At 37.6% G+C, this 27,955-nt stretch overlaps 1 protein-coding gene across 5 annotated transcripts in view; it reads left to right on the top strand.

Annotated features, from left to right (window-relative positions):
* Window positions 1-27,955, top strand: part of Ube2w (ubiquitin conjugating enzyme E2 W) — a 106,682-nt gene that overhangs the window by 34,312 nt on the left and 44,415 nt on the right. For 4 of the 5 annotated variants that reach the window (XM_087190494.1, XM_087190490.1, XM_087190491.1 and 1 more), the window contains exons 3-4: window positions 2,023-2,125; window positions 22,903-23,058. In XM_087190494.1, coding sequence (XP_087046620.1) covers window positions 2,023-2,125; window positions 22,903-23,058 — 259 coding nt within the window. The remainder of the gene's footprint in view (window positions 1-2,022; window positions 2,126-22,902; window positions 23,059-27,955) is intronic. The other variant, XM_087190493.1, reaches the window with a different exon arrangement.

Here is a 27,955-nt window from a genome sequence, read left to right as displayed (position 1 = left end):
GCAATGTACTAAGTTTTTTGCACAGATAGTGTTGTCTTTCCAACAACGCTGAGGTAAGTATCTGTTTTAAAACTAAGGTATTCAACATGCGTTTTGGAAATGAATAGCCATGCTCTTAAGGATCTGTGTGCTTTAGCTGATTTCTTGGAATAGGCACTTATTATTTATTGCAGTACTGGAGTTTAAACCAAGGACCTTATAATCTAAGGCTCTACCACTGAGCTACATTCCCCTGACCCACATTATTTTATACATTCATATATCTACACTATGATGACTAGAATTCTAATACTATGTTCTATTTTGTTTTCCTATATTTGAAATAAGAAAGGTTTATACTTGAAAAGTATAAAATTAAAAAAATTGGCTAACTTCAATAAATTACACATGAAAGACCTATAATTAGGAACTCATTCTTACGTGGTGTTAGGCTAAATTTTATGACAGGGAGCAGGAGGTGGGTGTCTAAAACCCATATTTATTTATAGGAATATTTCTATTATTTATTTAATTATATGAGTTTTGTTGTAAAATATTTCCTTAACAGAAAAAAATCAATAAAATAAAGTATTAAATTTATAGTTATTTAGCCGACTTATTTGGCTTTTATGATCCAAGTCATTATTGGTAGCTGAATCACCTGATGAATCACTATCAATCTCCTCTCAAAGTTGTAAAAGCAGTTTTTCATGTGACATTGTACTGAATTTGGCTAATTCTACAAGAAAAATCAAAACAAAGAATTTAATTAAAAAATTATAAATGCACAAAAATGTAACAGAGCATAAAGTGGGTAAAACTTACCCATTTAGAATTTGATACATGTACATACACCTTGCCATTTGTCAACCAAGTTGGTGAACAAAGATTGCTTCCTGTATTCCCCTGACATACATCTGGCATCCATAATGCAAAAATAAATATTTTCATTATACAGTTATGATCTGGGTGTATTTTACCTAACCTTACTTAATGATTTCAGTTTACTTTTTTTTTTGGTACTGAGGATTGAACTCCGGACCTTGCACTTGTGAGGCAGGCGGAGGAACCACTGAGCTGAATCCCTGGCCCTCAGTTTACTTTTTCTTCTAAATGCAGCCCTATATCATCTTCGCCTTCTTTTAAGGAAAAAAACAAGGGGTAGTGTATGGAATATGAGTAAAAGTATATTTATATTTGTGATGGTTATAAATGAAAACATAAGCTTGCATAGATGCCATAGAAGTCTGTTTTGGGCTTTATTAACATGTTCATGATGAGGCTGTACACATATGACTGTCCCATCGGGCAGCTCATGCCATTTGATAGGACTGTCCCATGCCACCCAATGGGGCAGTCATGCATGTACCATTGGTGGTTCAAGGACCTGTGAATGTGTTAAACAGTTGGAACAGTAAGAGTTAAAAGAAAGGCAGTGTAGAACCTTGCTTTTAGCCATCAGAGGAAATGGACTAAGTAGGGCAACTTAGCTTCCTTTCCTGTTTAATCTTTTTAAAAATATAGTACCCATGAGAAAACAGATCCAACAGGCATAATTCTTTGTAGTCTTTCTTGATACCTCTTCATTGCTTCTAACACTGACATCAGAATGATGGTTGATTAACTTGATATTATCCATAAAGTTTTTTAGACACTTGTAGAAAGCCTTTTGAAAAAAAAGTCAAGAGAGCATAAATGTGGTACAAAGGATGCAGCATATACTTTGTCAACACATCTGAGTTTGGGTTTTTATTTTGTTGGTTTGTTTTATTTTGTCGGTTTGTCTTTTCAGACCTAGGTTAAAAGTTTGCTCTGTCTTTTGGTAGATCTCTGGCCTTGGTCTAGTTATTTTAGCCCCTGAATGAGAGATGGGGATAGAGCAGGGGGAATTAAAAACCTACTCTGAGAGTTGTTGGGAGGATGAAATGTACTGTTACACATATATGACTCTAGTCCTGGAGTCTGGTATCTCAGTGATTCCATTTTTTCTTCTTACCCTACTCAGTTTTATATTAAGTTTTAAATTTGTTTTTTCTTCTCTAGGTGGATTGTAGACATGGAAGGTGCACCAGGTACCTTATATGAAGGAGAAAAATTTCAACTTCTATTTAAATTTAGTAGTCGATATCCTTTTGACTCTCCTCAGGTAATTATTTTGGTTTTAAAATTTTTGTTGTATTTTTAGACTAGAGCAAAATGCCAAGTTAGTGATTTTTTTTTAACTAAATAAAAACATTAAAAGTTCATTGTAAATATGTGGATGGGTTTTTAAAAATTGTCTTATTTGTAATATAGTCAAGAGCATATAAACATTTTACTTTACTGGGACTAGGGGGTTTGCTTTCTTTGCTTCCAAGAACTTAATTATTTCTTACACATAGATTTTTAGCAGAGAAAGGTATAGAAATCTAACCAGACCTTTTGAATTGTGGGAGAAGTTAGTGTTTTTGAATAACTGTCGGCACATTTTTTTCTAGATCAAGTGATTGAATTACATGGTAAAGAGCCTAGAGCTATGTTGGAAGGAGTGTGAGTTCTACTTTTGATCAACCTACTGTCTTTGTAGCCTTATGATATACTGTGAGGTCAGAGTACATAACCAGGTGTTGGATCCTAGACATCAGCTGAAATCTGATCATTGTAATTGGAGACACAGCCAATTTAGTTAATGGCTTAATACATAGACAAAGCATAATTGTGGTAGAGGAACAGTTTTTCAGAGCTTTTTAACTGTGGTAAATGATTAATATGCTAGAAAAAGGGAGACTCTGGGGTAACTTCCAGGTTCCTGGCTTGGTAAGATGGATAAATGAGTTACTAGAATTACTTTATTCTTTAGTGAATTATTACAATAAAGTACTTCTTTTTTTTTAGTACCGGGGATTGAACTTGGGTCCTTGTGCTTGTGAGGCAAGTGGCAGAACCACTGAGCTAAATCGCCGGCCCAGAAAGTACTTCATTTTTAAAATTTGGGGTTTGTAGGGTCTTTTGGGTAAAATGATAAGACTTAATGCCTGCTCTAATATGCTAATCACTGAGGTATTCTGGAAAATGAACCAAATACTTGAAATAGTTCCCAGACACCTGAAATTCAACTTGTTAGGTGCTAAAGTATGCAATTTTGAGAAAAGTCATATTTCTTTGCCAATTTAAACAGAATATACTAAACACAGCTTGATCTTTTCTTGGCCTCGTAAGTGAATGTGATGGAAGTCAGTTACTATATTGTACAATAAAGACAATAGTTTTAAGGCATAAGATTAAATGTTATGGACTCCTTGAGTTCTAAAGTTTTCATGTGAGCACAAAATTTTTGTGCTCAGTTTTACAAAAATTGAAAGTGAAGGGTTATATGACCTACCTCTGTACATCTGTATAAGCATCTCTAGGCTAATCAGAGGCAAAGTAAATGTCTTTCTTCTCTGTAAAAAATTGCTTTCTCTTGTTGTCTTCTGATATCTATTCCATTGTTACCCTCCACCTTTTTACCTTATTTCAACAAGAGTGTAACACACCAACTCAGGCACTTTTTTCCCCCTCACTGTTACATGTAATTTTTTGAATCCTTCTGCAGTGCATAAGCCAGCCCATTCTTTTACTGTCGGTGTTGTCATAGCCCAAGTTTTTGTCTTTCAGGTGGACTATTATTGAGCCTCTGGTTGTTTCTGTTGTATGTACTTTCACATAATTATCTTGTTTATGTTCATATATGCGTACACACACACACACCACCCCTGCCAAAACCCTACACCCCCCCGCTCTATTCCTTTTTCTCATCCCCCACAATATCTCCCCCGACCCAGTACTAGGATTGAACTCAGGGCCTTTGTACTGAGCTATATCCCCGGACTTTTTTTCAGTTTTTTGTTTTGAGACAGGATCTTGCTAAATTACTACTTGTCTAGTTTGGGCTTGAATTGCAAACCTCCTGCCTCAGCCTCCCAGATTGCTGGAACTACAGGCACATACTACCACACTTTGCTAATAAAATCTCTCTCTCTCTTTTTTTTTTTTTTGGTACTGAAGATTGCACCCAGGGCCTTTGCACTGTTCTACCTCCCCAGCCCTTTTGAAAGTTCTGTGTATGTATGTATTTTTTTAGAGATGAGATCTCAGTGAGTCCCCAAGTTGCCAAGGCTGGGCTTGAATTTGGGATCCTTCTGCCTCTCCCTCCTCTAGTGCTGGGATTACAGACATGTGTCACGACACCTGGATTTAATAGTTATTTCCTGTGTAATCAAGTCTGTAGCTTGGCATTTGAGTTCCTTTATGTTAGAAATTTCTGCACACATTACCTCGTGGATTCTGCTATATAGTAATAGTTATATCATACTGCATAATTTAACATTCATTCTGCTTTTATCTTCTAACAGTTTTTTTTTTTGGTACTGGGGATCGAACTTGGGTCCTTGCGCTTGCACAGCAGGGGCCGAAACCACTGAGCTAAATCCCTGGCCCCTAACAGTTCTTAATGTAGTGGGTAGGAAGTAATTAGGGGAAGAAGATTTAGCTTTGTTTTTTTTAAGTGAAGAAATCAAAGCTCATAAAAGTCACATATTTTGTTTATGGTTCAATAGTTAGTTATACAACAGTCAAGTCAGACCTAAGTCTTTTCTCTCCCTTACGTAAGTAGCAGCATGAGAAAAGTGCCTATTTAATTCACAAAGAACAGTAATTTTTTCTTACAAAGTGAAAGATCATATATGGACTATTGTATGTGAAATGTACAAAGCTCTAGAACAGTTGTTCCCATTTTTTTGGAACAAAAGGATTACTTTTTTGTACTAATTTTTTTGTTTTTTGTTTTTTCTCTTAGTTTGAGTAACAATTCATAGTTTTTTGGATTTTTTTTTTCCAATAAGATTTAGTTTTTAGACGATTTTTTTTGTAGTCCCTTTCATGTTATTGAAGTTGTATATTCTAATATGTATTGATTGAGAAAATGACAGAACTACTTTGAGACCATTAATTTTTTTTTTTTTTTTGAGTACCGGGGATCAAACTTGGGACCTTGTGCTTGCGAGGCAGGTGGTGGCACCACTGAGCTAAATCCCTGGTCAAGACCATTAATCTTTTAAAATTATTTAATAAATGTTGTTAATCACACCCATATGGTTTAAAAATAAGTATAAGTGTGGTTTAAAAATAAGTATAATGGGTGCTTGAATTGCATATAGATTACAAGATTTTTCCCGTAAATGAAACTTTGTAGAGTTCCATTGCTCCTGGGAAATGGTTGAAGCCATTCTTTTAGGGCAGTAAAATTCCCTATTCACTAAAGATTTCAGTAAAACTCTGAACCATTGGTACTTGTTAGATCAGTTATTCTTTATTCCTCCTGCAGAATAAATAATACTACTTACAAGAGTAGACTTTGAGGGCTGGAAACGAGCTCACTGATAGCAGTAGCACTTGCCTAGAATGCAAGGCCCTACCGTATTTCCCCAAAAATAAGACCGGGCCTTATATTAATTTTTGCTTGAAAAGACACAATAGGACTGATTTTCAGGGGATGTCTTATTCTTTCATGTATAGAATTGTATGTTTATTCATATATAACAATCTACATTTATTTAAATACAGTCATGTCATCTTCTTCTTGAACATTGTTATAACTCTACAGAACCCGAATTCTGGCCTGAATTTCTTGCAACTCCATTTTGTATAGAAGCATTGATCCCAGTCTCAGGTCCAGCCACAGAGCTCTTTTTAAATGAGCACTTCCTGTCCATGTAGCCCACTTGTAGTGCATTGGCAATAGAGTTGGCAGTGATTTTATCCCGTGAATTCTTCACCCAAGTCATGACGTCTAGTTTCCATTAAATTGAGTGTTAATTGAAGACTTATGAGATAGGAGTAGCAACAAAAATGATGACAGTTAAGAATGACCGTCTGTCGGGCATGGTGGTGCATGCCTGTAATCCCAGCATTCAGAAGGCTGAGGCAGGAGGATCACTGTGAGTCTGAGGCCAACCTGGGCTACATAGTAAGTTCAAGGTCAGCCTGAAGTACACAGCAAGACTCTGTCTCAAAAAACCAAAAAACCCCCCCAAAAAACAAAAAAAAACAAAAACAAAACAGAATGATGATGGTCCACATAAAAGCAATGAAAAATTTCAGGCACCAAAATTCAAAAAAACGTTTCTTTATTTCACACGAGTGCATGAAGTACATCTGTTATAACACATGGCATATTGAATTATCGATTCATACGAGACATAACCATGTTCATTTGTTAGCAGGTGCACACATTATTCATGTATTATGTCTACTCCAGTTGGTCTTTTGGTAAAAATCTTGAGTTCATCTGTTTACATAAACATTTACTTCTTGTTCAAAGGCATCCACTTGGGTATTTACAAATACTTAATTATAATTTATACTATAATTAATTTTAAGTATTAATATTATTTATATTCAATTATATATTAATATTATTGTATAATTCATTATGTCTATCATGTGTTGGGATTTAGTGCATCCAGCTAGCTGATCATCTTAACTGGGGCTTATATTTCTGGTGGGGTTTTTATTACAAACACCCTGAAAAATCATGCTGTGCCTTATTTAGGGGGAAATACAGTAGGTTCAATCTCCAGCATTGCAAAATAAAGAATTCTGGGGGAAGGGTTGGGAAAATCCCTGGAATATACCACACTTATTGTAAATTACTATTTTTATATCTGCAAATGAGATCTGTAAGGTCTCTATAGTTACTGTCTTTCTCCCCTCTGTTATGATTAATTTCTTATGTAATAAGAGATGTGATTTAAAAAAGAGATGTGATAGAAAATATGGTGTTTAAATTTTAAAATTTATTAAACAGGAAAAGATAGATTACCATTAATCCTCCTCAAAATACTCCTAGCTTCAAATATCCTATCATTCTTGTCATTTTCAGAAGCAGTTCTGGAAGTCCTCTTTTATAAGTGTGTCTAGTTACGTTGTTGTGGCTGGTAGGATGTACTGAATTGATTAAAAATCTTTACCTTTTATGGCTGTTTTGAATTTGGGGAAGACCCAGAAGTTGGATGGTGCCAGATCTGGTGAATAGGGTGGATGAGGACACAGCATAATTTTTTATGAGCCTACCTTTCTGTTAGATGGTACTTGGCAGCAGCATTCACCATATTTTTTAATCACACCTGTTAAGAAAAAGAAAGAACTTCCAGAGCTGCTTCAGAAAGTGAAAAGAACAATGGGAGAAATGTGTTCAGTATGAGAAGTATATTGAGGAAGATTAATGACAATATGTCTTTTACTATATTAATTTTTTCCATTTTTAATTAGTACATGTTTGTAGTGCATAATGATTACATTCACTGTGGAGAGTTGGTACATGTACATAGCACATCCTAGTTCCTTTTTTGTCTCCTTCCCGTCCTTGCTCTTCCCTTCCCCCTCCATCTCTTGGTCCCCTTCGCATTTGAAAAAGATCTATCTCCTTGTTTCCCAGTGCTGTATATATCTTTTGTTATTGATTTATACTTTTGATTTCTCATATGAGATAAACAATGTGATCTTTAAGATTGTGTGCCTGATGTTTCACTTAGCATTATGGCCTCAAGGTAATCCATTTTCCTATAAATGACTCTCAAGTTTATCCTTCTTTATGGCAGAGTAGTACTCCATTGTGTATAGTAGTAGTAGTAGTACAATGGAGTAGTACTCCATTGTGAATAAATACCACATTTATTCATTCATTCATTCATTCATTCATTTCCTTTATTCATTAATTCTTTACTCATTGATGGACATATAGGCTGCTTCCAAGATTTACCTGTTATGAGTTGTGTACATGGGTATGCATGTGTCATTGTAATAAAATGTATCTTAACTCTTTCAGGAAGATATCTAGAAGGGGAATAGCTGGGTTGAATGGAATTTCTGTTTTTATTTTTTTTGAGGAATCTCCATACTGATTTTCAGAGTTATACTAGTTTACATTCCCACCAACAATGTAGAAGGATTTTTTTTCCTCCTTGCAGCCGTGTCAGCATTTGTTATTTAATTTCTTTTTTTTTAGTACCAGGGATCAAACTTAGGACCTTGTCCTTGAGAGGCAGGCAGTGGCACCACTGAGCTAAATCCCCGGCCCCCTCAGTGTTGTTTTAATTTGCTTTTCTCTAATGGCCAGTGCTAGTGAATAGTTTTTCATTTATTTGTCATTTATACTTTTTCTGAGAAATATCTATTCATTTAAATTGCCTTTTTTTGATTGGGCCATTTATTTTTGGAAATCTAATTTTTTTTTTAGTTTGTTGTATACTCTAGATATTAGCACTCTGTGACAAGTAGCTGGCAAAAATTGTCTTACATTTTATAGGTTGTCTCTTCACTGTGTTGGTTGTTTCCTTTGCTCTGCAGAAGTGTTTTAATTTGATACAATCCTATTTGTAGATTCTTTTTTTTTTTTTTTTTTTTTTTTTTTTGGTGTACCGGGGATCAAACTCGGATCCTTCCGCTTGCAAGGCAGGCGGCGGAACCACTGAGCTAAATCCCCGGTCTATTTGTAGATTCTTGATGTTATTTCTTGTGCAGTTGGGATTCTGTTCAGAAAATCCTTGCCTACTACATTTGCCTTCAAGAATTTTACTTATTTTATAGCAGATTGTTTTAATATTTAGATCTTTGATCCATTTTGATTTTAGTTTACTACATGGTGAGAGACACAGGTCTAGAGTCAATCTGCCTATAGATAGTCATTTGTTAAAGAGGCTGTCTTTCCTATAGCATGTTTTTGACCCCTTTTGTCAAAGATCAGATGGCTGAACGTGCCTGGGGTTGTTTCTGCATCCTCTATTCTGTTTCATTGATCTGTAAGTCTGTTTTTGTGCCAACAGCATGCTGTTTTTTATCACTATAGCTTTGTAATAAACTTGAAATCTAGAATTATGCTGCCTCCTGCTTTGTTCTTGCTTTGGCTATCCTGGGTCTCTTGTGTTGCCATATAAATTTTAGAATTGTTTTTCTAGTTCTCTGAAAAAGCCATGAGGCTTTGGGGGAACACCTAAACACAAGCCCATAGCACTTTACTTTGAGCTCAGCCTGAACTACATAGTGAGAACCTGACTCAAAAACAAAACAAAAAATAAGCTGATTTATGTCAGTTTATACGTTATAAAAAATCAATGTTTAATACTAACTTTAACTGTAAGAAACTAAAAGGGGAAAAAATACCCTCTACCGTTCTGTTTTTGCTTCAGTCTCTGTGTCTTCTGTATCTTGTCTTTTTAAGAAAACATTGTATCGTAAGGCTGCAGTCTTTTTTCATGCGGGCAAGGAATAAGATCTTCCTTAATGTAACTCTTTCCATGTAAGTCTGAGTGGAAGGAAAATCAACTTGCCAGAACTTCTCTGGTGTGTTGGGTGGAATGTAGAGAAATCCGTGTCTTGAGCAGGAAGCCACCTTCTTTTCTCTTTATTTAGCTGACATACCTGCATAATAAATTTCAGATTTTTTTTTTTTTTTTTTTTTTTGGTACCGGGGGTTGAACTCCGGTCTTTGAGCTTGCGCAGGAGGCAGTGAAACCACTGAGCTAAATCCCTGGCCCAGGTTTTTTTTTTTTTTTTTGGTACCAGGGATTGAACTCAGGACCTTGCGCTTGCGAGGCAGGTGCCGGAACCACTGAGCTAAATCCCTGGCCCTGTCTTCGGTATTCCTTATGGATTCTTCTAAAGGCTTTATGTGACCTCCTTCCAGACTGTGGTAGAGTTCATCACCAAGAGGGTTGTTCGTGGCACTGTGAGATTCCCATTCTTCTTGAATGCCAAGTCCAAGAGTTTTGGCAACAACTGTACCTGAATTAAAAGATGACTTATCAGTGAGATAATTGCTTGTTTCATGTGTTTTAGCCACAGGAGCTTCACTTTGATCATAGGTGTCAGCTACTAGAGTTTGCTTTTTATTGGGGATATATTGTGAATGAATTGAAACCTTAGAAACTTTTCTTAATTATTTATACACACAGAATGCTCCAATTTAGTGTTTGTTTTTTCTGTGTATCAGACATGGAGGTGCTCCTTTCTTTGTAGCCGGTTAATGCCAGAAAATGAAAGGGCTGTTATAGGTGAATCTGAAATAATATTTTCCTCACATTCAAGCTCAGTTGCTTGATGCTGTTGATCATTCTTAAGTTTCTGCTAAAGTTGTTCAGAAACCTTTCTGTTTTCTTCCTGAAGAATATTGTTTTTATTCGTAAGTTCTATAATAAGTTTAAGATTCTGCTGTCAGATATTTTCAAACTCTTGCTGCTTTTTCCACATGTGTTCTTTAGTTACTACACAGCAGTCACATAATCCATAATGGTTGTAACCGATCTTCTAAAACTAATGGTTTCACAAGGGACCTTCTGTTGCTCTCTCAGCTGTTGATTTTTGCTTGAAGAGTACTTCCAGTCTTTGTGCATGTAAAATTTGCTCCTTTTTCAGTTTGGTTACTTTTATTTGTAAACATGTACTTCTTGAGTTCTCTCTTTTTTTTTTTTGGTACCAGGGATCGAACTCGGGTCTTTGCGCTTGCGCAGCAGGCGGCAAAACCACTGAGCTAAATCCCTGGCCCCAAACACGGACTTCTTTATCATGATACTCTTTCAGTTTTGTCCAGAGTTCCTTTAGGTCATTAGCTATATCTGTAGCATAGGGCTTGGACAACCACTTCCAGAGATGTTCTTATTTAATAGGCTCCACACTTCTGTTTAACGGTTTCAGGACTTTTCTGTTACATTATAAAGATGTGAAGTTGTCTTGGACAGCTGAATATCCCTTCGCTGAAGGAGAAGCTCCACACTGGAAGTAGCTGTTAGGACCCAGCGCTCTGGGAGGGAGAGGGGCAGATCTCTGTCCCTCACAGCTTCCAGCTCTCCGGAGTCCCAGCCGGAAGTGCCTCCCCCTTGGGGAGGGGGTGTTGTGAAGGAACAGCAGGTCCCTTTCACCAGACTGCGAAACTCTTGGCTGGAGGGCCTGAAGGCAGCCGGCCCATAATGGAGATAGCCACATTGCCCTAGGAATGCTGTTGGTTTTTGTGTATTGATTTTTTATCCTGCTACTTTGCTGAATTTGGTTATTAATTATGGGATTCTTTCAGTGGAATTTTTTTGGGTCTTCCGTATAAAGAATCATGTCATCTGCAAATAATGATAATTTGACTTTTTACTTTACTACTTGTATCCCTTTTCTCTTTCTCTTGCCTGACTGCTCTAGCTTGTTTCAAGAACTGAAATGAATAGGAGTGGTGATAGTGAACATGCTTATTTGGTTCCTAATTTTAGAGGGAAACCTTTCAGTTTTTCTCCATTTGGTATGATACTGGTTTGTCATAAATGGCTTTTGTTAGATTGAGATAAGGTCCTTCTGTACCTATTTTCTTCAGGTTTTTTTTAAAATCATGAATAGATGTTGGAGTTTGTCAAAGGCCTTTTCTGTGTCTATTGAGATGATCTTGTGATTTTTGTCTTTGCTTCTATTTATGTGCTATATTACATTTATTAATTTGCATATGTTGAACTATCCTTGCATCCCTGGGATGAAGCCTACTTGTCATGATGTATGTGTGATGTTTTTGATGATTTGTTGAATTCCATTTGCCAGTAACTTGTTGAGAATTTTTGCATCTATGTATATTAAAGTGCTTGTCTTGTAGTTTTCTTTTTTAGTTGTGTTCCTATGTAGTTTTAGAATCAAGGTAATGGTAGTTTCCAGGAATGTTAGGCAGTACTCCTCTTTCAGTTTCATTAAGGTGTTTGAGGAGTACTGGTGTTAGGTTTTCCCTAAAGTTCTTGTAGAATTCAGTGGTGAATCCATTGAGTCCTAGGTTTTTATTTGGTAAATTAAAAAAAAATTACTACTTCAATTTAACTGCTTGTGATTATGTTAGTCAGGGTTTTTGTATCTTCTTGATTCAGTTTTGTAATTCATTTGTATCTAGGAATTTATCCATTTCCCCTGGAGTCTCCCAATTTATTGGAGTACAGATTTTCAAAGTACTTACAATACTCTGGATTTCAGCAATTGCCCCTGTCATTTTGCCTTTTTCATTTCTAATTGCATTGAAATGGGCCTTTTTCCCCCTTTTTTGCTAAGATTGGCTAAGGTTTGACTATCTTATTAATTCTTGCAAAGAGCCAGCTCTTGGATTCATTGACTTTTGGAATTGTTATTTTTATTTTCATTTTCATTAGTTTCTGCTCTGATCTTTATAATCTCCTTCCTTGTGCTAGCTTTGGATTTGGATTGTTCTTACTTTCCTAGGACCTTGAGGTGCATCATTAGGTTATTTATTTGGGCTCAGTCTGTTTTTCTGATGTGGGCATTCACAGCTATCACCTACCCTCTTAGAACTTCTTCCATTGTGTCACATAGGTTTTGGTATGTTGTACTGACACTATTGTTTGATTCTAGGAAGTGTCTAATTTCATCCTTGACCTCTTCTGTGACCTGTTGATTATTTAAGAGTGTATTATTTAATCTCCATGTGTTTGCATAATTCCAAATAATCTCAGATTAGTTTTTGCAGGGCTGGGGATATAGCTCAGTGGCACCGTGCCTGCCCAGCAAGTATAAAGTGCTGAGTTTAATCCCCGGTACGGGGGGGGGGGGCGGCTGCGGCGGGGGCGGGGGGGATTAGACCTTGCATTAGCTAACAGGTGCTGGATCCATTTTCCATGTTCACTTGCTGTTTTCAAGGAATTTGAGTGTATGATCACCTGCATCAGACTTTTCTAGTTCGGGTATTCTGTCCTCATATTGGTCACTTCTGCTGCCTATACTTTCAATAGAATTTTTTCTTTTTTGTCTCCAGGATTTCTGCTTGGTATTTTTTCATGAATTCTTAATTCTTTGCTAAATTGGTCATTCATGTTTTATATTGTTTTGTTTAGCTCAGCTAGCCCTCTATTAGTGTCCTCTGTAAACTCACTGATTATTTTATTAAGCTCATTATCTGTTTAGTTACATCATCTTTGAGCTTACTAAGCACCTTATTGGTCTGTATTTTTGTCTTTTTAAAAAAATCATTTTGTATAATTCAGCTGTTTGGCTTTTTTTTTGCTATTTGGCTTTTGATTTCCTCCACCATTGATGCCTGAAGGGTTAGCTTTGGGCAGGTTGGAAGTTTTTGGAGGCATTTTGTTGCCTTGCTTTTTCACATTTCTATTATTTTGTGTGCGTGTGTGTGCATGTGTGCACATGTGCACACTGTGTGTTAAAGATCAATTATAGTGGAAAGACTTTGTTGCTAGTATGGCGATCTCGTTAACGTCTGCTTTCCAGTGATGTGCTCTGGACGTGGCTAACTGTAGGCCTTTGCCTCTGTTCCAAGATCCAGCCACTTCTGTTATTTTGAGGAAGGGAGGATGGAGTGTAATTTGCCCAGTACCCAGTTCTCTGGAAATATGAACTGTATGATTATTGATGACACAAAGACAAACTAGATATTGGCATATAGTAAATACCGATTAATAACAACAGCTGTGCCACTCTGGCAATAGCAACAAAATCAGTAACAATAAAGAGTCAAAGACAAACTGAATATTGACATATTATAAGAACCAGTAAAAGTTACCACTGTACTCGCCGTCATGGAAAAGAGATTTGTAGCTATATATAATATAGACAAAAACAAAATAAATACTGACATATAGTAAATATCTATTAATGATATCACCATTACCAAGATAAAATAATTCAACATTGGAGTCCACTAAATATCTAGAGATTAATAAAGCTTAATAGGAATACTAGTAAACATAGAGTGGGGAAGGGGAAAGTGAAGTAAAATTTGAAGAGTAAAAGGAAAATGAGGAGGGAGAGAAAAGTGAAATAAGTGATCTTATTAAAGAGTAAAAGAAAATAAATAGATAAAAAGTAACGGAAAAGAACAAAGAAGAAAAAAGAAAAAAAGCGTAGCAAAGTAAAGAAAAAAGGAAAAAAACCCCACCCCAAATCCCAACACATCAATGAGGAAAAAGAGAAATGAATCCAAACAAAATATCTCCATGGTTTTGAATAACTAGTTTCTTTCCAGGCTGTGCTGCATTGGAATTTACCAGATATGAGGATGTGAAAGTGAGTCACTACTAAAATCTATTTTGTTTCCTCACTCATGTTTTTGTGTATGAATGCTGAATCTTGCCCTGCTTCTTCTTCTGGGTGTGCTTGGTCAGTGGTATCCACCCTGAGGCTCTATTTGCTCTACCTGCTCCCAGTTTCTATCTCTCTGGCCCAAGTCATAGCTTTCTCTGCCAAGCTTTATGATCTGCAAGTTTGTGACCACCCCCCTCCCATGTTCATACATCCCAGGCTATGGCAACCATCTAAGCTGAGGTGTATCTCTTGGCAGATGGGGAGGGCAAACAGACCACAGAGCTCTGTGTTGGATGTAGGCAGTATGTTAGGGCATGAAGCAGTCCACTGGACTTAATACCATCACTTTCAGAGCCAGCCCCTCTGAAAGCCACTCACTAATGGCCTGGGTTCTCAGTGTAGGAAGCAGGACCCCCATGTGCGTCCCAGCCTGAGTTTAAACTTCTCAGGGGATCTCTGGCTAGCCTGTGCCCTCTATATGACTGTCTCTTGTGGCCATCTCTCACCTAGTCACTGTGGTAGGGGGTAGGGTCTGAAGTGTAGTTGTTTTGTTGCTCAGTCTTAAACAATTAACTCCTTTTCAAAATGGCTCCTGACTATACCTTCTCAAATATGGCAGACGCTGCACTAGATTTCTTCTTCAACTCTAGCCTGACATGTGGACGCAGTCACTTTCTGGGTAAATCCCCATGCTATTTTTGCAGTTGCCAGTAACTGGGCTTTTCTTGGGCCTAGTTCTGCCTGCTTGGTCCATTTATCCCTGGAGGTCCCAACTCTCTCTGGGCTTATTTGTGTTAGCAGAGAGAGGTCCCTCTCCCAAGGAGCCTGGGTCAACTATTTATTTATTTATTTTTGATTTTTTTTTTTTTTAAGACAGGGTCTTGCTGTGTAGTTCATGCTGGCTTTGAACTCACTGTGTAGCCCAGGCTGGCCTCGGACTTCAGTGGTCCTCCTGCCTTAGCCTCCTGAGTGCTGAGGTTATAGGCCTATGTCACCACACCCAGCCCAGTTTAACTTTTTAGTCAGTCATATTCTTGTCTCTGCATTGTACTGTGTTTTACCAGATTCTCTGTAGTTTGTAGCTTTCCTGTCCGCTTCCTCTCAATTCCCAGAGATCTACTTTTTTCTTGATCCAAGTTGTTATCTTCCAGGTATCTTGATTGGAGAAGGGTGTATTTTGCTGCCAGTCATTACTCGGCCATTTTTAATCCTCTAAAAATTTTTAAAAATTTAAACATTCACTGTTTATTTTTTGATCATCCCTTGTGTCTCATCTTACTGTTTGCCTTGGTCATTTGCTTTAAGAGAAATAACATCACCAAATGTTTTTCAGTTAATATGGGAACAGAGATGAGGCATCCCTTTATTGTTTTTTGTCACTAATGTGCATTTATCAGCCATGTAGAAAATATCTTTCTGTATATGTATTCTGTTTTCCTATGACAGGATACTGATAAAGTTTTGGTTAACTCAACATGTATTAAGCATACATTGTGTTTCAAATATTATTCTCTGAACTTGAGAGGTGGAAGAGAATATAGAAATGGAAAAGGGATTGGGCCTGCCTTTAAGTATCTTATATCTATTTAGTATTTGAATAGGTAAACATTTAGTCATTCATTCTGTATGTACTGAGTACACATCATGTGACACATTTTTCTAGGTACTGTTGATTCTGTGGTGACCTAAACTGCAACAGTAGCCAAGTGCAGTGGGATGTGTGTATAATCCCTCTCTTGGAAAGCTGAGGTTGAAGTGGGAGGATTACTTTAGTGCAGGAGTTCTATACAAACCTAGGCAACAGAGCAAGCCCCTTAAAACAGAAATGACAGCAGCAACAAACAATTTTTGTTGTATGTGAAGTTTGTATTATTGTGGGGAGAGACAGATAATAAACAAGTAAAATAGTGAAAAAAAAGTATAGGAGTGTGATAGGGTGTTCAAATATGGGATAGATTAATTGGGAAAGGTTTTGCTGACAAGGTAACATTGGAGGAGGATCAGAAAGGGGCCAGTCTTGTGAAAGAGTTGAGAGAAGGAACAGTAGAAGACAAAATACAATGTCCTGAATCTGGAGCACAGAGAGTTGTTCACAGGAGTGGTGTATAAGCAAGAGGGGAAGTGGTCAGAGAAATAATTTGGTCTAAAGGGTCCTTGCAGATTGTGGTATGACATTTATAGCTCAGTGTGAGAATTTAGACCTTTACTCTGAGTAAAATGAGGGAGGCTTTGCAAGGTGTTGAATAGAGGAACAACATGATCCTATTTAAATTTAAAAGAAGGAATCTGGGTGTTGGCAAATCAACTTGAAGACACAAGGGTACAGGGAGGCTGGATAGGCTGTTGTAGTAATCCAGTTGAGAGATGATGGTGACTTTCTTTAGAAGTTTAGCAGCAAAAGTTACGAAAGGTCCTAATTTGGACCTTTTAAAATGTTGAAACTGTAGACTGATATGGAGTATGAATAAAGGAGAGGAGTCCAGAAAAATCCCATGAGGGACAATAATTTGAATGCTTTAGAGCAAAAGAGAAAGCAGTGACTGATTTAGAGTGGACTAAGAAAAGCCTGTTTGAACTGTGGGGTCATTGGGGTGACATTACCCAGCCACGTGGCTCAAGAGCCTTTGGAACTGGCTTGTGGGATGGGGAAAAGTTTGGAAAGATTTGGAGCTTTCCAGTGGCTGAAAATAAAGAGCTGGGTCACCTTAGGCTGTACTATATTCTGGTCAAGGCTCAGAAGACCAGAAAGCTAGTAAAGACCAGGCTCAGGAGGTTTCTGCTGGGAAAAGGGACTGCACTGGGTGTTGGACTCCAGACAGTGTGTGTTATGGCTTGGCGGAAAGTTTGCCTTTGTTTTGCTCATGTCCAGAGACTTTGCCTGAGACTGAGATTAAGGGTAATGGACTAATTAATCTGGCAGAAGAAATTTCAAGGCAGACTAATATTGAGGTGGTGGCATAACTACTATTGGGGGCACTTAGCTAGATTTATGTTGAGAATCAAGAGCACAGAGCCCAGCAGAATGATTTAAAATATTTTGAGTTTGGTTAGAAAGGAAGCTGCAAGCTGGGTGTAGTAGTGTATGTAGTAGTGTAGTAGTGTATGCTTATAATCCCAGTACTTGGGAGGCTGAGGCAGGAGGATCACAGCAAGTTCAAGTTCCAGGCCAGCCTTGATTACACAGTGAATTCAAGGCCAGCTGAATTACAAAGTGAGACCCTGTATCAAAACAAACAAAACAAAACAAAAAATGAGAAAAAAGAAAAGGAAGCTCCAGTAAAGTCATGGCCTGCAAAGATAGAACAGAGGATTTGGTTGCTGAAACGGTTAACATTAAAAAGCCAATTACTTTGGAAAAGGACACTAGAAAAGATGGCCTGAGGGCATCATAAGAAGCTGCAGGACCCTGCCCTTTGCAGCCTCAGAATTGCAAAAATGAAAGACTCTGCTTTGTGAACAGATCCCCAGAGCACCATATTCCAGAATGTCAGTGTCCTAGGAAAGTTACTTGGAATTTGGTTCATAGGGACTTGACCCCTGCAGCCAAGAGACAGGGAAGACTAGCTACTGCTCTAGCTGCCAGCAGACCTTGGTGCTGGTTTTAGGTGCTTGCAGAATGCTAGAGTTGTGGGGTTAGGAAGACCCAGATTTCAGAAGAAGGCCTGTGAGGCCAGGCAGTGTGCCCTGGAGAGGACAGTGTGTGAAGCTTTGAGTGTGAAGCTCAAGGTGCAATGGAGACCCTAGAAGTTTGGCAAAGCCAGGAGCATGGATTGTCTGAGGAAAGCTGCAAGGAGGGAGCAGAACCGGCCCAAGAGAGAAGCTGTGGGAGCTACAACCACCAGAAGTGCCTTAGGGGTGGAGCCCCAGGCCCTTTGGAGTTCACAACTTGCCACAGATTGCCAGGGATGCTGGAAGTGAAACCGGGATTTAATGTTTGCCCTACTGGATTTTGGTCTTGCTTTGGTCCTATTCCTTTGTAGCTCCCCCTTTTTGTACCTTGTGAAATGGTACCGTTTATCTTGTGTCATTGTATGTTGAAAGTGTTTAACTTTCTTTTCATTTGTATAGGGGCTGACCGCTGAGTTTGCCTTAAATCTCAGAGGAGACTTTGGACTTGGACTTTTCAGCGATGCTGAAACTGTTAGGACTTGGGTCACTCTTAGAGATGGACTAAATGCCTTTTGCGTAAAGGAATATACATGAGTCTTTGGGGGCCAGGGGGAGAATATTGTTTTGTGTCTAGATGTCCCCCCCAAAACCTCCTGTGAATGAGGTGTAGGACTTTTTTTTCTTCGGAGATGGCTTAATCTAGAGTGTGTGATGCTGGGATTAAGGGCATGTGATTACTAAATCAGTCTGATGATTGGTTTAGTGAAGCCCTAATCCCAATAGCCTAGAGTATAAAAGGGGCAGAAAGAAGCTGTTAAGGTTCCCTTGTTGCTTTTTTTTTTAACCCACTTTATTTTTTATTTTATTATTTATTTTTGGTACCAGAGATCGAACTCGGGACCTTGCTCTTGCGAGGCAGGCGGCGGAACCACTGAGCTAAATCCCTGGACTTCCCTTGTTGCTTTTGCTATCTTGTGGGTGCTGTGAACTGTTTTTCTCCTCTGCAGTGCCCCTCTGTCATGTGCCACTCTGCCTTGGAGCCAGCTGTGGACTGAAACCGCTATGAACTGTGTGCTAAATAAACATTTTTCCCTTTAACTTTGGGTGTTGAGTATTTTATCTCAGCCATGAGAGAAAAGTAACTAAGACAACTTGGTTGAACTGGACTTTGAAAGACATGAAGCATTTATGTGAAAAGTATAGGGCTGGGCCTGAAAGGATGTGGTCTCTTGTGACATTAGTGAGCAATTGCTTTTGTAGTTTTATATATAGACACATGGAAGGCTGTTGATACAAGTGGAAGGATATTTTGGGGCTAATCAAGGAGGGTCTTGCAATATGAATAAATTGGATATTTATCTCAGGCATTGGGAAGCATGGCCAGTGTCCATAGAAAATGTAAAGTCCTCAGGCTTAGTATCTTAACTTTTGCGTCTTTTCATCTCTGCCTCCTCCTTGATATTAGTTCTTTCTTTCCTTCAAATATCCATTATTTAAAAAAAAAATCCACTATTTAAACCTACTTCTTCTGTGAAAACAATCTATTTGAAAGAAACATATATGAAATGCACCCATATTATTTTGTAAATACCTCAGTGTACTTGTTATTAAACTTTTCAAATATAATTTTTGTTGGGAAAATGTGGAATATTTATTTTAGAGGGAAGGAAATATTGTGTTTGATCCTGAAGCCATATTGATGCTAAGATCAAAACTGAAAGTATGTTTTCCTTGATTATAAAAGCCATTTAGAAGTACTGGGACAAAAGTTTAATTATTTTTTCCTTCATCCTCATTTCTTCCTCTCATATATAGACCCTTAACATGTACCATTTTTTCCTCTTAAATTTCTTCATTGCAGAGATCCAGAATCTGTTTTTATGGTGTCTTCCTGATTTGTTATTTCTCTTCTTGCTCCTTCATGTAATGGTGGTCAAGCTTCTCAAGTGGTTGGGTTTTCTTGAATAATAATTTTTATTGCCTAAGATTGTCCAGCATCTAAGATACCTGATGAGGAGAAAGTGAATAGTGAACAGTATTCCATTGAAGCTTTCTGGATGAAGCAGGGAGCGGAGAAGATGAAGGAAAGCTAAAATAACAAGTATAGGAAAGAATGGTTACCATCCAGGGGAATCCAAGTTTAGTTTCATTGTGCCCAAGAATTTGGTCTCTGCAATATATGGAAAGCTGCATGGTAATGGTAATTGTGGAGAATCAGGGAAAACTATTGATGCATGTTGGAGAACTAAAAAGGGGAAACTGCATTGAAAAGTGTGCTAAAATTTCAATCCCTAGTTATTTTTATCAAATATTTACCATTTATTGTAGACTGTTATACATAGTAAACTGATTTAGTCTTTATTTTTTTAAAGTAGTGGGTTTTATTTATTAAAGGTAGGAAAAGAAACATTCTCTGCAGAGTGAATGTGGGCCAATTAAAAGTAGGAAAAGAAGTTCACTCTAACAGTGTGAAACCAGACCACTTGAGCAGAGTACAGTGACGCAGAGCTTAATGGTGGCCATCTTTGGTATTTCTTACTCCTCAGGGTGATGATAGACCTAGGCCAGTCTGTCAAAAACCTGCTTGAGTTCTTGAGCAAGGAATTGAAGATAGTACTTTCTGATTGATTCCAGGTGCAGGACTTTTGCACATGTGGCCTGGATTTTCCTGATTTAACAGGTTACACCCACTTGCCCAGCTGGTTGGTCATGCCCTAATCCTCTACCTCATTTCCCCCTGAGAGACGTAAATATGGGGTGCTGAGGGTGTGGTGGATTCCATCTTCATATGGCTACTTCCTGTGAAAGGGCTTATAGGCCTTACCTACTAGGGATTATGTGCTCTCCAACTACCTTGGATGTTTGTGGCTCACTGGCTGGGTTGGGTTGAAAACCCGTCAGAAGGCAGTTAAGAAAGTTAGTGTTGTTCAGCTGCCTGTTTGATGGGAGAAAGCTTGGTGAATTTGTCAGAACAATAACTTTACTATTAGAAGGAGCAGGTCAGATTTCCATGTTTACTGTGGTGGACAAAGCTTAGCAAAGAGCAATATTAGATAAATTACTAAGAGCCTGAGAGCCATAATCTTAACAAGATTATCCACATTATAGATCTAATTAAAAATGGAGTCTCAGTAAAAGTGCCCATTTAAACTGTGGTGAATTAGGGGTCATTAGTAACTCTATGTGCACTCAGAATAGTACCGGAGTCTTGCTTTTTGAAGAGGCACCTGAGGTCTTCCAGGGGTTCATAGGAGTGGCTTTCTTCTTTTGGTGGTTTTTTAATCAGACAACTGAGCTGGAGCTGGCTTTATAATTGCCAGTCCTCCCCAAGGTATGGCCCTCTCCTCTGCACAGATTCTAAAAAAAGATCTAGTCTGAGGTTGGCAGAATTAGTGGACAAGCTTTGTAGACCTTTTGGGTAGTCACCTCTAGTCCTAGTCGTGTGAAAATTTGAGTGACCATTTCCAATGTAAGATTTTACAGCTTTTCACTGCATCCCTGGAAGAAGGACCAGTTTCTGTGGTTCTTCAGAAACAGGAAGTAAGGCTAGAGTCTTGAGGGGTTGTAAGGCTGTCCTTCTTGCCTATCAGCCCTTTGATTTCCCAAAGAGACTTTAGACATGTCTCTTTGGTGTCTGTTACAATGAATGACGGCAATGAGCCTGGGAAGACTGACTCCCTCTAACTTTACTCATCAATCTCTTCCTAGTAAGGGAGTGGAACACCATGGGACAATTAAAAACTCATAGTTAAACAATTGACCTTTGAATTGATATGTCAAAGAAGGTATAAAGAAATTCCCACTAGGGCTCCCCCTCAACCCCAACTGTGGCTATAGATCTAGCTGAGGGTTTTCCAGAGAAGGAAGTTAAAACAGAATAATTGAATTTGCTTACCTATGATGTGCAGGGTCACCTGTGGTTTTTCATAGGAGATGGAAATGTATGTGGACTGAATCATTGCAGATTGTCCCAGGCCCCTTTATTTAGTCTTCAATCAAAATGGGAAGTGAGGGATTGACTGGCCTACCCCCTCTCTAGGAGCAGGGGAAGTCAATTCTCCAGTGCCATGAATCAGGCACATTGGCCACCTAACACACGGAGCAAGGCCAGGGCCAGGGCTTGACACACTCACATAGCCAGTGTCCAGTCTTCCTGCAGGTTTTGATTAGGCCTGAGTTTTCCCTTGGCCTGCTTGGGTGTGTTTATAGCATTGCCAGTTACAACAGCCATAGTTTTGATTTGTCTCTCAGCCCTTCTCCTTTTATCTTCATCTAGATCCCAGTTGTTGAACACAGAAAAAGCCGTGTGCAGCAATTGGGTCATAGGAGTCTGAGGGCCTATCTGCAAATCTACCAGGATCTTTTGTAAACACTGGATCTCTCTGGGGCACTAACCTCTGGTGGAAACAGGTGGGAGAGACACATATGCCCCTGAGAGACAAGTGGGTGTCTGAGGACAGGATTATCAACAGTATCAATTTCCTTTTCCTTAGCAGCCTCTTCAAGAAACACAACTGTTAGTCTATTTATTGAATTATTAGGTCAAAGAAAGGAAACAAAAGATATATTACCATTCAAAGCAGTGCTAAGACAAGATGGAAAAAGGAAAAAGTATTAGAAAAATTGAGTAAAAGGAAAGAGAAAAACAGAAAAGTAATTTGAAGACTCAGTCAACCTTTGCCCTCCCCCAGCCATCTAGACAGAGTTATTTGCTAATTATTAGTTTGTAATTTGTGCCCATCATAATGAAAATTTAGGGGAGATGGAATATATAATATTCATTTTCTTTTGCATACTACCTTAGGTGCTGTTGGAGGTAATGGGGTATTCTTACCATCTTTTTCATATTGTCTCAAAATGGAATACTGTTGTTAGTTGACTCTTATTTGCAGAGAGTCATGGGTAGAATTTGAAAAACCATTCATATAAATGTAGCCTGTATTTCACTAGCAAAAAATTACATAGCAATTTAGAAATTTTAAAGGGAATTTATGAAAAATAAAATATAAAATAATCTAGATTTTTTTCCCTTTACTACATGGATTATTTATACAGTGAAACTGGTACTTATTGAGTTAATGAAAAGAAAAAAATAAGCAGTTGTTTATCTGTTCCTGGCATTAATTTTGGTTGGTTTTTATTTATTTAATCAATATTTGTTATATGTGGAAAATACTTAGTTTTTGGTAGTTGAGAATATTTGAGTGTTAATGGAATTTTATTCTTTCTTAGGTCATGTTTACTGGTGAAAATATTCCCGTTCATCCTCATGTTTATAGCAATGGTCATATCTGTTTATCCATTCTAACAGAAGACTGGTCCCCAGCGCTCTCAGTCCAGTCAGTTTGTCTTAGCATTATTAGCATGCTTTCCAGCTGCAAAGAAAAGGTAGGAATTTTCAGAATTATTCCAGATAATATCTCTTCTTTCAGTTTAGATAGATTAATAATTTTAATATGTACATATTTTTATTTGAAGAAAGAATTTGTGTTTTGCATTTTAAAAGTGTAGGGAATGTCACAATTAAGAATAAATTGGAAAATTTATTGTATACCTAAAATGTACCAATAAAAGAATTTAAGAAAAAAAAAAAGAACACACGCAAAAAAAGAATAAATTGGAATGCTAAGTGTAATAAATCAGACACAGTTAAATATTGCATGTTTTCTCTTACATGAGGAACCCAAAATGTAAATAGAGAGCAAAATAAAGGGGAGATGGTAGGAAATGGAAGTGGACTTTTTGGAGATGGGAAGGGGGCAGAAGGGGAGGGGGAAAGGGGAATAAAAACAATCAAGATGTGATATGTATATATACCAGGTCCCCCAAACAAATGCAGTTGTTATGTATGCAAACATATACTAATAAAAAATAAATTGCAACATTATTTTTATCCTTCATTCCAAATAGAAATTTTAAATGACATACTATAAAGTCAGACTTATTGTTTTTAAATTCATAAATAATCTGAATTTTATTTCCATCAGTATGCACAGGGCAAAGGTTTATAAAAAATTCCTTTCTGAAATGAACAGACATTTCTCAGACAAGTGGAAATAGCAAATAAACATATGAAAAAATGTTCAGCATCACTTGTCATTCCAGAGATGCAAATGAAAACAACACTGTGATTCCACCTCACTCCAGAAAGAATGGCTGCCATCATGAAATCAACCAATAACAAATGCTGGTGGGGCTGTGGGGAAACAGGAACCCTACTCCACTGCTGGTGGGAGTGCAGACTGGTGCAACCACTGTGGAAATCAGTATGGAGATACCTCAAAGAACTAGGACTGGAAGTCCCATTTGACCCCGCTATTCCCCTGTTGGATCTTCCCCAAAGAAAGCAGTGATATATGTGCACCCATGTTCATAGCAGCACAATTGTGATAGCTAAAACTTGGAAACAGCCCAAATGCCCATCAACTGGAGACTGGATCAAGAAAATGTGGGGTTTTTTATAAAATGGAGTATACTCAGCCATCAAAAATGAGAAATTAGAGACATTTATAGCTAAGTGGATGCACATTGAGGCGATACTCTTAAGTGAAAGAAATAGGACACACATGTATAAATTCTGAATAGTTTCTCTGGTGTGAGAAACTGAAAGTGTAAATATGGACTAAAGGTATAATAGGTAATGTGAAATAGGAAGAAAAGGGACAAAAAGGAAGTGTAAAAGGATAGAAGAATGATTAATATGAGATGGAAAAATAGAAACAAAATCTTTGTCAATAGGGAGGAACAGATGAAGGGAGAATTGGGCAAGGGTGAAAAATAAGAACAAGAGAGACTATGTAAAGTGCAAATTTCCAATGATGAATGTCATTATATTGTATACTAAAATGTACCAATGATTAGAATGAATAATCGATAATGCAAAATCGGAAGAAAAGGTCCAAAGGGGTAGGGGTAGTGGGAGGGGCAGGGGAAAGGAAAGAAGGGAAAGGAAAAATGCTGAGAAATGGAAAAAATGGAAATAAAAGATAATGTGAAATAGGAAGTGCAAAGGGGAAAGGGAAGTGGGAGGGGTAGGGGACAGGAAAGAAGGGAATGGAATTAATAGGAGAAAAAAAATGGAAACAAAGTCTTTGTAGATAGGGAGGGGTGGAGGGGTTGAAGGGAGGGCAGGGGAGTGGGGAAAAAAATGAGACCAAGATAGATTATGTAAAGGTGCACATTTCCAATGATGAATGTCATTATATTATATACCTAAAATATACCAATATAATTTAATTTTTAAAAATTCCTTTTTTCTAGACTTTGCAGTTGGAGGCCTAGAAACAGGCAATGTAGCTCCTCTCTTTCCTTTCTTTGACAGCTCCCATCCTATCAGCTTTTTAGAGGATGCCCCAGAAACAAGAATTTTCTTAACTGAATGATTATGTGGAAGGAGGAAAACCACTTACCAGTAGAAGTTTCAGGGCTTTTCCTCCTGTTCTACTTTTTTAAATCCACAGATACTATGTCTGATGAAGGTGGGAAAAAAAGAAGACCAGAATGAAAAATTGCATGAGTTAAATTTAGGATACCTTTTAAAGATACATGAATTCTCCATCTTTCTGGTCTTTTGTTCCTGTTTGAGGACTAGTGTGGTACAATATTGATTATTTCTACATTTTAAAGCCTCCCTTTTTCCTGAGGCTTTCTTTTGTATTATTCACAGGAGAAACAAATTTGCTTTAGAGAGCTGTATGTGTGCATGTGTATTTAGCAGTTTTTTTCCTATATGCTCCAACTCAAACTGACTTCTATTTATTTATTTATACTTGTGGTGCTGGGAGTTGAACCCATGGGCACTCTACTACTGTGCTGCATCCATGGCCTCTCCTATTTTTGGAGACAGGATTTCACTAAGTTGCTAATTTTCCCGGGCAGGACTTGAGCTCCTATTTTAGCCTCCCAAAGTGCTGAGCAGTCTGCTGTATTTATTAAATTAGTATTTAGAGAACCTTTATGATAATAGTTCATATTTTAAATGATATGTTATTTGGAATCTGAAACACATTAAGCCACTATTTCACTGAATTTCTTGGCATGTCTGGTCCATAAGACGTAAGAGGTTTCTTGGTGTTCAGTATAAAAATCAAAAGAGTTCTTTGTTCAAATAGGAAATAAGTGAGTAAATTGTATTTTTTTAATTGTAGGGTTATGAGCCCTTAATATGCAAATTTTTTTTTCTTTTTGGTACCAGGGATCGAACTCAGGACCTTGCACTTTTGAGGCAGGCAGCGGAACCACTGAGCTAAATTCCTGGCCCTAATATGCAAATTTTATACATGAAAGAAAAAATTAGCAACTAAACCATGACACAATTAATTTAAAGGCACATGTCCCTATTCAGGAATATTAAAATGTGCAGAAACCAATACATTTTAGATGAAAAAGAGATACATACTTCTAATATTTTTTACTTACTTTCTTTTTTGTTTTGGTACTGGGGATTGAACTCGGGTTCTTCTGCTTGCGAGGCAGGCGGTGAAACCACTGAGCTAGATCCCTGGCCCCATACATCTAATATTAATACCACTTTTTAACTTCAGTTTCCTCTTTTCTGAGGGTTTTTTAAAGCTGCATTTTAAGGCTTTGAGTTTTTCTCCTTTTTTTTTTTTGGTACCGGGGATCGAACTCAGGACCTTGCGTTTGGGAGACAGGTGTGGCGGCACTGAGCTAAATTCCCAGCCCTGGCTTTGAGTTTTTATTGTCTCTTAAGGTTTTGGAAGTAAGTCTTATTTATTACTTCATATTTTCATTTAAATATAGTGATTTCGTATCACAAACCAGAGCATGACTGTGTTCTCTGTACCTCTTGTATCCTTTGTGACCCTGACTATTCCATTTTCCTCACATTCTAGTTGTCTTCTAGTGTTTCTTATATATTTGGTACAACACTAAAATCATTCCATTTACATTTTTGGTAAACTGTATTTGTAATAGAATAATTAGTATAATATGTTTAAGGTGATGATAATCTGGAAGTCAGAATCTCTGTGAAATATGATAAATTTCAAGAAAAAGTATATTAGGTACTTGCTGTTTTTACTCTGCTGAGTGCTAGATTACACAAATGAAGAGGAAATAAAAGTAATTATACATATAATTTCATATTTTTCAGGAATTTTCTCAAATTGTATTTATAGATTAATCTTTATATACTGTAGTTGTTTAACACCTTGTGCTCTAATGTTCTTTTTTAAAAAATGAAATAACTATGAACTTATAAGGCCATTACGAGGCTCAGTCAAGATGTTAATTATGTGTTTAAGTTTTAGAAGTACCAAGTGGATAGAGTGCTCTCCTTCCTGCTATCTAGGAAGTCCTACTCACCCTTGCTTTCTTGTTGGGCCTTATTTAAATTAGTTCTCATGAGTCTCATTGAGGAAAGGATTTTGTAAACCTTTCATCTTCATTTGTTTACTCAACAGTTAATTTAAGCTCAATATTACGAAAATATTTAAGAGTGGGAAAAAAATCAAGTTGTTAGAATAATTCTGAAAGTAGACAGAAAGGAAACAGATGAGATTGTCTGTCATATGGTCTACCAGTCTTCCTTTTGTGGCTTTATTATAAATTTGACTTGTTACCACATCCTTGTAGGAAGTCACATATTTCTGGTTAGGAAAAGCCTCTTCTATCATCTGCCTTTAGTGTTGTTGACATCAGTATTCCTGGTCTCCTTCCCCTACAGAACTGCCCAGTGTTTCTCATATTGTGTTCATCAGGGCATATAAATAACAGACAGGCCAAGGTATGGTAGAAGTGCTAATATGTATCTTTGTACATAGTTTAGAAACTGAAACTGAGGGTGGTGGCACACACCTTAATACCAGCACTCTGGCAAACTAAGGCAGGAGGATCAGAAGTTCAAGCCCAGACTAGGCAAATTAGCCATTTAGCAAGACCCTGTTTCCAAAAAAAAAAAAGAGGCCGTTGGACCTCACTGCAAAGACCCTCAGTCTAATCCCCAGTGTGTGTGTGTACCTGAATCTTTTTTTTTTTTTTTTTTTTGTACCGGGGATTGAACTTGGGACTTTGAGCTTTCAAGGCAGACGGCAGAACCACTGAGCTAAATCCCCGGCCCCTGAATCTTTTGATCTGTTTTTAAATGATGTATTAAAAGTGTGTATGTGTTTCTTTTTTCTTTTTTGCAGGACTAGGAATTGAACCCAGGGTGTTTGCACTGAGCTACGTCCCCACATGTAGCCCCAGCCCCTTCTTTTGAAGACAGGCTCTCACTAATGCTGCAACTTGCCTAGGTTGGGATTGAATTTGCAATCCTTACTTC

Source organism: Heterocephalus glaber, unplaced genomic scaffold, assembly GCF_053883595.1.
Source record: "Heterocephalus glaber isolate CG9 unplaced genomic scaffold, H.glaber_assembly_v1.0 deba00001553, whole genome shotgun sequence".
Classification (NCBI taxonomy): domain Eukaryota; kingdom Metazoa; phylum Chordata; class Mammalia; order Rodentia; family Bathyergidae; genus Heterocephalus; species Heterocephalus glaber.
Note: the sequence above shows the minus strand (reverse complement) of the source record. Positions and strands in the feature narration are given on the sequence as shown.